The sequence below is a fragment of the Plectropomus leopardus genome, chromosome 3, assembly GCF_026936395.1.
Source record: "Plectropomus leopardus strain MGB_pleo_1.0 chromosome 3, ASM2693639v1, whole genome shotgun sequence".
NCBI classification, from domain to species: Eukaryota; Metazoa; Chordata; class Actinopteri; order Perciformes; family Serranidae; genus Plectropomus; species Plectropomus leopardus.
This window is the reverse complement of record NC_142178.1, coordinates 2,513,723-2,526,313: the sequence shown is the minus strand read 5'-3', so window position 1 is coordinate 2,526,313 and position 12,591 is coordinate 2,513,723. Positions and strand designations below refer to the sequence as shown.

The following is a 12,591-nucleotide window of genomic DNA, read 5'->3' as shown; positions in this document are numbered from 1 at the left end:
AAGATTACTTGTTAAATATGTCTACACCATTCCACACTAAAACATAAGAGACTTCTGATCAAATGAAATATGTGACTGTTTATTGTACGGTATGTCGTCACAAATGAAATTTGCTTTGATTTTGTTGAAAGATCATATTATATTTTTGTAAATTATTGTATATTTTTGTAAATTATTGTATTTTTTTTTTTTTACGAATGTGTCTATTATAACATTTCTTGCCAAATATGTCTACAACATTCCGAGATTTTTTTCTCACTAAAACATAAGAGACTTCTGATAAAATGGATTATGTGAGTGTTGTGCGGCGTGACGTCACAAGTTAAATTCGCCTGAACCCGCAGAGAGCAGCCTGTCCTGACCCGGGGGTCCTTGACTGTCCCACATGGAAACACACAGGACATAGAGCTCTTTAAACCCATCTGTCGCGGAGTCACTACGGCCCTTCAGCATGAATACAAACCATAGCTGTTACCGTGTGGTGAGAACGGAGCCGTCCACACACACACACACACACACACACACACACACACACACACACACACACACACACACACAGACAGAGACAGAGACAGAGCAAACTGTCACTCGGCAGCCAGCTAACGTCAAGTTTCTGCCCGTTAAGCGGAGTTGTTGAGCGGCGGGGCGGGAGGAAGAGTTTGACGGTGAGTGAGCTGACACACATTAGCCAGCATTAGCCGCACGCTTAACTGTGTTTCATTTCTGACAGTTTGTTTTTCTCACAGCGCTAACTTAGCCAGCTAATGTTGGCGCTGTTCAGTTTCTGTTTCTCTTCACTTTGCCTCTTGTGTGCGACGTAATCTCTAAAATGACGGCTCCTGGGACGTGACCAACAGAACAGAATTTATTAGCCAGCTCGGCATGCTAATGTCAGAAACTTTATGTACCGTAAATGATGCAGCAGCTGGCCAGTGAGTCGTTGATGAGATCAGCAAAGAGCGAAGGTACGTGACTTCATCTTTCTCTTGTCTGACATTTGTCTGCATATTTTAGCAAACAGCAAGCCAACTGTGGGATCATATTTAGGTTCATTAATGAGCTGTTTCCACAAGCAAACAGACTTTTTGACTACACACTGAAGCTACGCTGGATAGCCAGTGAGTGCATTTAATAGCTAGACTGGATATATATGCTATCTGTATGATATCTATAATTCAGTTATTCTTACTCAAAAAGGACACTAGAAATTAGGTGTTGACTGATACTGGTTTTCCAGGGCCGATTTTCAGTAGTTAATGAGGCCGATAACCAAAAATTGGAATCGATATATTCTAAATTCTAAATATTGACAGAAAGGTTTTCATTTAATTGTAAATGCAGAACAAACTCCAACAAAAAACTATGTTTGAATGCCTTTAGCAAATGTTTTTATTAGAAACTGAAAAAATCAACATTATATACAGAAAGTTCTAGCAACTTTTTTTTTAAATTAAGTCAAATGGAAATTAGAAAAAAAAGAATAAATAGAAATAGCTCCCTGAGGGTTTACAAAGTAAAAGTTAATTCTTTGCTGACACTTTCTCTGCACTTTTTAATTAATAAATTTTATTGGTGATCATTAAAATAAAATGCAGATTCAGATAATTGGCAAAATGCCAAATATCGGCCCCAATAATTGACCAGGCCAATGTAATGTAATGTGATATGTTAACAGTACAAAAAACATTTTTTTGTGTTTATAGAGAATTGTTATCCTAACTTTAAGAAAAATGTTCTGGGAACTAAAAGAATACTTGGAAGTGAAAACATTATAACCCAAAAATTGATAGCCTGGATCACTTTTGACTATCAGAAGTAATGGACATTTAATTTTAGATAACCACACTGTCATTTTGGATTTCCAGAATGAACATTCTGGATTTCTGCAAGAGAATTCTTACTTCACTTATCTATCGTCCAATTTATCAGCTCTGGTTCTTGAACTGGGTCCGTTCAGGATTCTTTGAACCTTGGTGCTATTTGGTGAACCAGCCTGCGTTCCACCAGTTGTGAGTGGAGCCATTGTAATCATGGATGTGTCATCGATTGAGGGCACTGCACAATATTCAAAGACAGTAAACATTAGTGAGAAAATGGCCGATAACATTGATCACTTGCGAGCTTTTGTTCTGTTATTACAGATATTTGCTACTTCCCCAAAAACAAGCATGGATCAACCATAAATAAGACCACTGTATGCTGTCTTGACGATTTCTCACTTGACTTCTCCATCGTTGCATTCTCCATTCTTTCTGCCCAACCTGTAGAATGTGACACAACCATAGTTTGTGGTTCCGTCTCAGAACAAACGCCACCGGCCGCCTCGCCTCGGCTGTAAATTACACACGACCTGTTGGATACTTGTGGCTCTGTTTGTGCATTTATAAAACAATACCACACTGTTGTATTGCTTATTAGCCATGCAGTTCGCCTTGGATTTAGTGCTGTGCTAGGCTACTCTTAAAAATGCCAGAATGTGTCATATTGAAAAATGCTGGTTTAGCTGGTTTGCATAAAATCAAACTGCTCGTACACCAGACTGGCAAAATCGGAAATCAGCTCAACTCTACTTAAATGCTCATTGGGCCAAACATGAACATTTTCTGATCCAATTGTAGTTTCCAAGATGACTCTTGCCAAGGCTGTAGATGTTATCCGTACATTAACGTGTTGGTGTTGTCAGAGAAAAGTTTGTACAAGACAGTTTGCCGCCATTTTTCCACCACACTGAAGCATCTAAATTTTGGGGTTTGGGAACTGCAGAGAATTGCTACACAACTTCATTAATATTGTAGAACATTGTAGATTTGTAGTGGAACTTGCCCATGAGTGTGTGTGTGTGTGTGTATGGACTGGGAGAATGTGAGGTAAATCCAGTGCTTCATGCTTGACAGTTATTTGCCCGTTGTGTCATCATTGTGTCTGTCTGCATGTGAGTGTTGGTAAAGGGCAGGGCACAAGGCATGGCGTTGTATCTTTACCAACAGCCCCAGTTACTTGGAACAAAAGCGCTGTTGTTGAAAGATCATGTGACTCTCTCTCTGTGTGTGTGTGTGTGTGTGTGTGTTCCACCCTTGTCATGTGATCTGAGCTCAGGGCAGGGTCTGAGAAGTGCTGACTTGCTCTGAGAGGTTCCTTCCACACAGGGAACAGGCAGACAGTGAGCATGCAGCCATACAGAGGAGATGGATGGCCAGATAGATGGACGGATGGAGGACAGAGAGGATTTGTGGGAAAAAATCATAGACGGGCAGAAAGAGAGAGAGAGAGAGAGAGAAAGAGAGAGAGAGAGAGAGAGAAAGGTGCAGAAAAAGTCCTGTTTCTTTCTCTTACCCCGACATAAAGCACCATAACTCCTTCATTCTCTTCATCTCTCTGTGGATTTTTAAAGTGCAAGATGCAAGCCTGCATTTTGCCTGACATCAACTTTTCTTCGGCAAGGCAAGTTTTGAATTTTCCCTTTTTAGTTTGGATGCGTTTGTTGGGATTACGTAGTGGGAAAGTTGGCCTGTGAGGATGACTCTGCTGTATTTTGTTAAGTCTTGACTTGAGACTGCAACTGACTCATCGTGAAGCAGAACATTTGGGGAAGAATCAAGCTACTTGTTTGCTTCAAAGGTTAAAAGTGACCAAAATTTGACAATTTTACATGGAGCTGTAGCTTTTATCCAAAATGACTTGTGAAATATTTTTAATTCATTAAATACCAGCAGTAAGACTAGCAGCTAACACTATGCGAAAGTCACACTAACTGCTTTGAAATGATTAAATACATTTCCTTGTAATGTGCTAGGTATCTGCTTTTAGTTTTTAAATTAAATAGCTTGCAGTGCAATAATCATGCAGCCTCTTGACTCATGTACGTTTGAGCTGAGAAACCACAAGGCAGCCACGTGTTTGCAGCAGTTAAGCAGGTTCTGCACTTATTTAAACCAATTCAACCTGCAAGTCCTGCTTGAGAGACTCAACTCCTGACAGATCTTGGGTGTGTGCGGGTGTGTGGGTGTGTGTGCGCACGCATGTGATTAACCCATTTTGGAAGTCTGCCTGCTGTTTGCATGTTTCACATTCCATATGAGCCTGCACATTGTGTTGTGCAGTTATGTTGGAGGGTCTGTATTTGTCCACTTAGTTGGATGTTCTCAGAATATTTGGGTGGAAATAAAGTACAGATAGAAAGGAAACAAAAAGGAATAGCATTGAAGAGAGACAGCATACACGGTGCTGCAGTGAGAGGTTATTGCCATACCGACTTATGCTGTCATTTCAGTGCCAGATCATTCTGTTGACCAAGTGAAAACATAAAGGACCCTGCACTTTGACCCCCTTTTCACTCAATCTCTCTCTGACTTAGATGGGCCTCACAGATTACAAAACCCAGTGTGTTACAATCTCCAACTCTTTCATGAGCTTACATAATAACGTCTGTCAGTTTAATGGCAAAATAACGGCACACAGTGCAGCACATGCTCACACCTTTCTTGGTTAGTCTGTTTCTGTGCCAGTGAGCAAAGGGCTTGAATGAAATATTTAAATAAATTAGGACTGAAGAATGAGAAGAAGAAGAGAGGGAGGAGCTAGTTTACTTAATACTCAGAAAATGTGACTGGTAGCATAAAGTTCTCTGTCCTGATTTCCTAGGATTTTATCTTTGAAAAGTGGGATTGTTTTATAAGGCTAAGTGATATGAAGAAAATAAAATATCCCAATATTTTTCACCAGATATCTCAATATCGATGTTGTGACAATATTGTCTTGTTGACTGTTGGTGCTTTCCAGGGCTGCCCCTTGAAAGCCAGAGATTCAAATCATCGGTCGGAGACCCCTTAGTCAACTGAGATTGCTTCAAGTTGAACAGTCTTGTCTTTTTTTTTTTTATTTATTTTTTTTTTTTGGCTACTCGGTGTGCTGTGCAATGTAGTTCTGGGGACGTTTTGGTCTCCAGATTTTGCTGTGGAGTGAGTGCTCTTGACTGTCACATTACTCTTTGGTAGAGGCTGCAGCGTAGGTGATGCAGCGGCACAGAGAAGAAGAGACTCTGCACTGAGATAATATTATCTACTCTGCTCTGCTTAAAAATGGTGAACTTACAGCTTACACCAGCAAAATAAGATAAAGTTGAATATTTATATTTAACAGGCAAATTTGATTAGACTTTCATAGAATATTTACAATAACATTACAATAACATTTTTGTTTCATTATCATCAGCACTGTGGATGTAATGAGTAAGTAATACATGGGTAAAGGCAAATAATAGAACAGCTAGAACAGTCTGCTAAGTTCAGAAATCACTTTACTGTAATGCAGACTTTTAATCCAGGAAGAGACAACACAGGATATTACGATATCCAAATCTAAGAAGATATCTAGTCTCATATCACATTATCGATATAATATTAATAAATTGACAAGTCCTGGGGTCATAGAGATTTACAGTTGGAGTTTCACACATTCTTTTATTTGTGGCAGCCCGCTATAATATCGGCATTCAGTGCCCAGATTCTATATATTTTTTGAACGCACCCCGCCTGCTCTCTGTCAATTCAATTCAATTCAGTTTGCTTTATTAGCACGAACATTTGTAAAACAATATTGCCGAAGCCTCAGATACAATTATATGATGATATAAATAAATACAAGAAAACAAATCAAATAATGATATTCAAATCAACAGCAATCCATTGGATAAAGAATAAATTCATAAATAAAAAAGAGCAAGAACTTTTTGTTGTGTGTGTGTGTGTGTATGTGTGTGTGTGTGGTATGTCTACTGTATATAGACATAACAAAAAAAAATTAAAACAAAAAATGAGACGTGCAGGAGAAATGAAGTATAAATGCCATATCAGGTTGCTGTTCAGGCTGTCCCGTAGACTGTGACATGCACCAACATACCTGACTGCCTCTGTGACACAGACACTGTTTTCCCCCAGTAGATACTGAGTTTTTATCTGCTCAGTGAGAGCATAAAATCTTGGCATTTACATTTAATTTGTGTGAAGAACTTTGTTCCAATATAATATGTGCTATAGTGTAGCAGGAAATGTGTGTCTGTCTCCACCTCTCCCTGTGGACAGAGAAGACACAGCCTGTCTTCACGAGGCAGCCAGGTCTGTGTCTGCTGCTCTCTATAGCCAAGCTGTGACCACTGAGTCTGTACATAGTCAATGTCTTTCTCAGTTTCTGATCAGTCACGCTGCTCAGACAGTCGGCCACCGTGTATTGTCTGTTTAGAGCCAAATAGCACTGAAGTTTGCTTTGAGTATTTGGGATGGATGTCCAATAGTTAATGTAATGTTCTCTAATTTGGTAGGGCCAGACTGTGTGAGGGCTGTCCTGAGGCCGTGTGCCGTTAGAGGAGGTGAGCCTCAGCATTAGCTAGCTGAGGAGACTCTTCTCTATGTTCTCCTCTTGGCAATGAAGGGCTTTGTAGTGGGAGGAGTTGAGCTCGCTTGCTTTAAGGTGTTTGTAGAATTTGATGGCTCTTTTTTGAATCTTAATTAAAAGGGGAGATTGTCCTAGTTCAGCCCTGCAGCCATTGTTGGGCATATCCCTGTGGACATTGAGGATGCTCTTACAGAACTCTGTGTGTAGGGTTTCAGTTGGGTGTTTTGATTTACAAGAGTACCTCATACTTCACTACCATACAGAATTATTGGTTCAATAATGGATTGGAATATTTTGAGCCATATTCTGATGGGTACATTAATGTTTGAAGACTTTTTATAGCATAGAAGGCTCTTCTCCCCTTGTCTCTGAGATCATTCAGGGCCAGATTGAAATGTCCTGTAGAGGTAATGTTTAGCCCCAAATATGTGTAGTTGTGTGTGTGTTCGATGTCGGTTGAGCCCAGAAAAAAACCTATTTGGGTTTCCCTGACGTCTGGGTCGTTTCTGGAAGACCATAACCCTAGACTTCTCCAGGTGAACTGTCAGGGCCCAGGACTGACAGAAGTTTTGCATATTATCCAGTTGCTATTGTAAGGCCTCTTTAGATGGAGCCAGCAACATGAGATCATCTGCAAAGAGCAGGCATTTAATCTGTGAGTCAGAAAGGGTGAGGCCGGGGATATCTGATTGTTCTACTGATTTTGCCAGATCATCAATATAAATAACAAACAGGGTGGGGCCGAGACTGCAGCCCTGTTTCACCCCTCTACTTTGGAGAAAGAAATCTGTTTCCATATTACCACATATTATTATTTTCACAGCACATTTATTATTTCTATATGTTGTTTTAATTATATCATAGATTCCTCCCCACACCTTTTCCAATTAATTTCAGGAACAGACCATGATGCCAAATTGAGTCAAATGCTTTTTTGAAATATCTCTCTCCCTCTCTTTCAGCCATGTGTAAACAGTCACTTCAAGTGCCAAAGTGCACTTTGGCACAAACTAGACCATTTGTTAATTCAGAACACTGTTTCAGGTTTCAAACAAATTCATTTAGTTGTGGGGATCCGGCACAATATCAGCATTTGCCACCACATATTTATTTTCTATTTAGGAGCACTGTTGCAATATTTACATACCATTTGGTTATTCAGAGCATTGCACTCTCGGAGTGCAGAGCATAGTCAGGGCACAGATGGAGCAGCAGGACCGCAGGAGAAGTAAAACTTAACCAAACCCTCTATATCTTAGAACAGCGTTCTCACCTAGTGTTGTCTCTGTTTTCACAAACTGCTTTAGATGAATAATGAGGATATAAGGAGTTTGGATGGGGTCGCCACACAAATCTATGAAAGAGCAAGACAGAGCTAATGTTACACAGCTCATTTCTGACAAAGCATCAAGGATCAGCTCTCATACAGTGGATGTACTAATCATGAACAGCCTTTTTGTTATGCCTCTGCGTCTGTGAAAGCCGAAGCCGGAGGCATTATGTTCTCAGGTTGTCTATACATACGTATGCACATCTGGTGCATTCTAGTCATACAAAGTGCAAGGTAGATATATTAGATATTATTAAAATTTGTCCTTAAATCCTGCTACATCTTCAAGGGAGTCGAGGGAGTAGTTAATGAGTCTCACATACTGTAGCTGCTCTGTGGTCTGGTGGTTCTGCAGCGGATACCTCTGTATCTTTTTCCAGATGGCAGCAGGGTGAACAGACTGTAGCTGGGGTGGCTGCTGTCTTTCAGTATCCTTTGGGCTCTGTGCAGACACCTCACTTCACCGAGGTCACTGATGCTCTGTAGATGGGAACCAGTGATGTTCTGGGCAGTTTTAATCACTGCTGTAGAGCCTTCCTGTCCTGGACCATGCACAAACCACGACAGTTTGTGATGTTTCTGGTCAGTATGCTTTCTATTGCTCCTCTGTTGAAATTAAGCAGGATCTCGCTCTGGAATTTAGCCTTCCTAAGTTTCCGTAGGAAGTCGAGCCTTTTCTGTGCTTTTTTAACCTCGGTGGTGATGTGTGATGACCAAGACAGGTTCTCACTGATAGTGATTCCAAGGAACCTATAGCTGTTCACCTGCTCCACCTCAGCTCCACTGATGTAGACAGGGGTGTGTGTCTTTGCCTCCTTCTTTCTAAAATCAACAATCAGCTCCTTGGTTTTATTGACGTTGAGCAGTAGGTTGTTCTCTGTGCACCACTCTGCAAGATTGGTGATTTCCTCCTGGTATGAACCCTCATCGTTGTTTGTAATACAGCCGATGATGGTGGTGTCGTCCGCATACTTCACAATAGAGTGCTCCTGATGTCTGGGAGTGCAGTCATGGGTGTATAGTGTGAACAGGAGGGGTCATAGGTCAAAGGCCAAGGTGAGCTCAGCTGTCTCATTCTTCTGAAGGCAATATCTTAAGAACACTTTGATGGAATTTCTTCGAAATTCACTTGGACTCAAGAATTACCTGAGCAAAATCTGGTGGTCAAAGGTCAAGACGACTTCATAAAACATGTTTTTGGCCGTAACTGAAGAATTCATACTCTCAAATTTAACACTTAAGCAAAAAAAAAAAAAAAAAGGTACAGCACCCAGTCCACTGTCACAGGGAGAGCTGCAGCAAGTCAAGTCAAGTCAGTTTTATTTATATAGCCCATTATCACAAAACAAGGTTTGCCTCAGAGGGCTTTACAGTGTACGACATCCCTCTGCCCTTAGACCCTCACATCACCCAAGGAAAAACTCCCCAAAAAGAACCCCTGTAACGGGGAAAAAAAAAAGAGGAAGAAACCTCAGGAAGAGCGGTAGAGGATAGTGAGGGATCCCTCTTCCAGGACGGACAGACGAGCAATAGATGCCGTAAATAGCAAGTGAAATACAATCATGGCAAAAAAGGAAAGAGAAAGAGAGGGGGAGAGGGGGGGATGGGCGGGGCACAGAACAATAGAAACAGATGCATGTCATATTACAATAATGGTAGGTGTGAAATTAGTAATTGCTCTCTATGATGATGTTGATAGAGATGATAACAGTCTCATGCATATGTGAAAGGGAGTTGTCCAAAGGCAAGATCACAGCATCGGCGCAACCAGGACCAGACTACGATCAGGGCGGCGGGGGCACAGAATCCGTACAGCCACAGCACGAGCACAACCAAAGGCAGGGTCGCAGCATCAGCACAGCTATCACCACGGTCAGGCACAGTCAAGGTTACGGCCAGGATCCAGGGAAACTAGGAAACAAGGGAGCAGGAACGCTCCCGAGAGGCAATGGGAATAGCGTAGTGCAGTTCAACAGACCCAGGCTCCGTAATCGCGAGCCCCAGGTGGTGAGAGTACCACATGGCTATCACAGAGCTAAGTTAAGCTTGCACATGGCAATGCAGTAAACAGACATGCATGATTTCTGATGGCAGCATTGAGAGAAGGAAAGGAGCTCAGCATATCAGAGGAAGTCCCCCGGCAGGTTAAACCTATGTCAGCCTAACTATGGGCTGGACCAGGCAACCTGAGCCAGCCCTAATTATAAGCTTTATCAAAGAGGAAGGTCTTAAGTCTACCCTTAAAAGTTGAAACGGTGTCTGCCTCCCTGACCGAAAATGGAAGATGGTTCCATAGGAGAGGAGCATGGTAACTGAAGGCTCTGGTTCCTAACCTACTTTTGGAAATTTTGGGAATCACAAGTAACCCTGCGTTTTCAGAGCGCAGTGATCTTGAGGGTTGGTAAGGAACTATGAGCTGTGACAGATAGGATGGAGCCTGACCATTTAGAGCTTTATAAGTAAGGAGGAGGATTTTAAATTCAATCCTGGATTTCACAGGGAGCCAGTGCAAAGAAGCTCTGATGTAAAGATCCACCAGCGTAAAAATATTTAAATTCCCAGAAGATCATTGGCCAATTCATCCCTTAAAAAACACAGTAAAGTCAGAGTAGTTGGAGCGTCATGCAGTTTGTGAATAACTCCCTCCCTGTGAGGCTGCAGTCCCTTTGTCTTATATCCTGTCGTCCCCCTGCAGAGCAGTGCAGAACAGGGACTGAGGGACCTTTGGCTCTCAGCAGCTGTTACCATGGCTCCAGCCTGTCCCACCCAGATCCTCCATTGTACACACACTGTGTGCATGTTTGAGCCACTGACTTGGCTTCCTGTAATAGCAGACAAGCACTTCCTGCAGGCCAAAGCTAGAGGGAAGGAGATGGACGAGATACCAGAAATCCCAGACTTTTCTGAGAATCCGAGTCTATAATTGGGACAGATGAAAGAAGGTGTTGTTGCATTGTTTATTTTGTAAATAATTGTTTAGGGTGTTGAGCATGAGCTGTGAAGATTTGTCAGTGTTCCAATAAAACTTTTATGTAAGTAAAGCAGCTGGACTTCATTGTTTGACATTGTGGAAAATTATTCTTCTTAGCTTTCTTGCCAAAAGTTAGGTGAGAAAATTTATGTCACTCTCACTTCCGAACACTAAATACAAAGGCACAGCCAATAACCAGTTAGTTTAGCCCTTACCTCTGAAGCTCATGTATCATCGGCAAGAAAGCAAATGAGCATATTTTTCCAAAGGTCCATTATTTTTAATAATCCCCGCAGCAACATTTTCTGCAGGAGAGAATTAAAGCTCTATAGTCACAGCTTGATAACAGAAGCTCTGGAAGTGTCAGATACTTATTGCCTTCATCACAGACATGACACAGGGCAAACAGTGGGACATAGCTGGACTTCTGTTGACATAACACTCACCCTTGACAAAATTAAATAAAATCACAGTTTTGTTTACTGAGTGTGTCTTGCCTCTCCAGGTGCCCTCATTCACCAAACTGGTGGAGTCCCTCAGACGGAGGTGCTGTGTGGTGTATCACCGGCTGTGACCGCTGATCCCTGAGGAGCATGAGTTATGACCTCAGTGGTGCTGGTCGACAGTGGCGGGACGGCGGTGGAGTATGTCACAGCTGAGGAGGAGCCACAGCAGGTGAGTCTGACACAGTCTACATGTTCACGGTCCTTTTTCAAAAAGAGGTTTGATGCCTCTGCTGGTGACAGCTGTAGCTGGAACCATTATGTTTTCGAGTTGTCCGTCTGTCTGTCCGTCCATCTGTCCTCTTCTCATGAACGCCTTAGGAGAATTTCTCCAAATTTGAGACTCAGCGATGAACTGATTATATTTTGGTGGTCATAGATCAAAGGACAAGGTCAGTGTGACCTTGTCGGACTGTCATTTAAACATGAGACAGTTCACCACAGTTTCAAAAATAAATAAATGTCAAATCAGCGAGAACCTGACCTTATTCAAGCCCCGAGGGAATAGTGAGAACCTACAGGCCGGCCCGTAATCAGAGCTCTAGACTTCTCTTTTTACCCTCTTTGATCCGGAGCTCATTCTTACACCTCTGCTCCTCAGCATAGTGGAGCATTAACTGTACATTTATGTGTAAACATGAGGAAAGTCCTGTCAGCAGGTTAGAGCAACACTGTTGTTTTCTGCCACTGCAAGAATTGCCGTCTCATTTGTCACGCTTCACAGAGGAGATAACGGCGAACAGTCTGACGTCTCAAGCAAAAGTCCGTTTTCCCCTGTCTTCACATCAACACTGAAAATGCACTTTTTAAAAATCTTTATCCTGGACAGTGTTTTACAATGGTTCGTTTTCAATGACCTAAAATTCAGTTTGCGCTGGACAAAAGGCCAAAACGCAAAGAAAAAGCTTTGTTTTCAAATGTCCTTGTGTACATGTGGACTGGGCCTCAGACCAAGCACAAGAACCACCAACTGCAGCTCACTACAGAATCGGGCCGTTTTATTATCCATATCTGTCTTATTCTCTTATGGAAAACTGCTCTTTTTCATCCCCCAATCACTTTTCCTTGCAGGAGAGAGAGTGTGAGGAGGAGCAGGAGTTTGAAGTAGAGGAAGAAGGGGAGTGTGAAGCTGAGGAGGCCTGTGAGGACGTACAAGATGGAAACGAGGCTGAGGACTACCCAGCAGTCATAGTGGAGGAGGTGCCCGGTGCCTGCCTGGCCGAGGAGCAGGGATACTCAGCCCAGGTGTTTGTGTATGATGACGAGGCCTACCTGGTGCAGGAAATGGGCGATGAGCTGGAGGTGCAGACAGTAGGAGAGGCAGGTGAGATCTAAATATTTCCAGTATTTGACAGAAATTGTGCTACCTCATAATCTTCCTTTTGGAGCTGTAGGTA

At 42.2% G+C, this 12,591-nt stretch overlaps 1 protein-coding gene across 6 annotated transcripts in view; it reads left to right on the top strand.

The window, feature by feature from the left end:
* The first annotated feature begins 341 nt into the window (after positions 1–341).
* Positions 342–12,591, top strand: part of elf2b (E74-like factor 2b (ets domain transcription factor)) — a 28,965-nt gene continuing 16,715 nt past the window's right edge. For 2 of the 6 annotated variants that reach the window (XM_042484999.2, XM_042484996.2), the window contains exons 1-3: positions 514–665; positions 11,197–11,366; positions 12,266–12,518. In XM_042484999.2, the coding sequence (XP_042340933.1) occupies positions 11,292–11,366; positions 12,266–12,518 (328 nt within the window). In that variant the 5' untranslated portion in view covers positions 514–665; positions 11,197–11,291. Of the gene's footprint in view, positions 482–513; positions 666–697; positions 966–2,407; positions 3,442–6,929; positions 8,303–11,196; positions 11,367–12,265; positions 12,519–12,591 lie in introns of those variants that run through there. The other 4 variants (XM_042484998.2, XM_088075327.1, XM_088075326.1 and 1 more) reach the window with 4 other exon arrangements.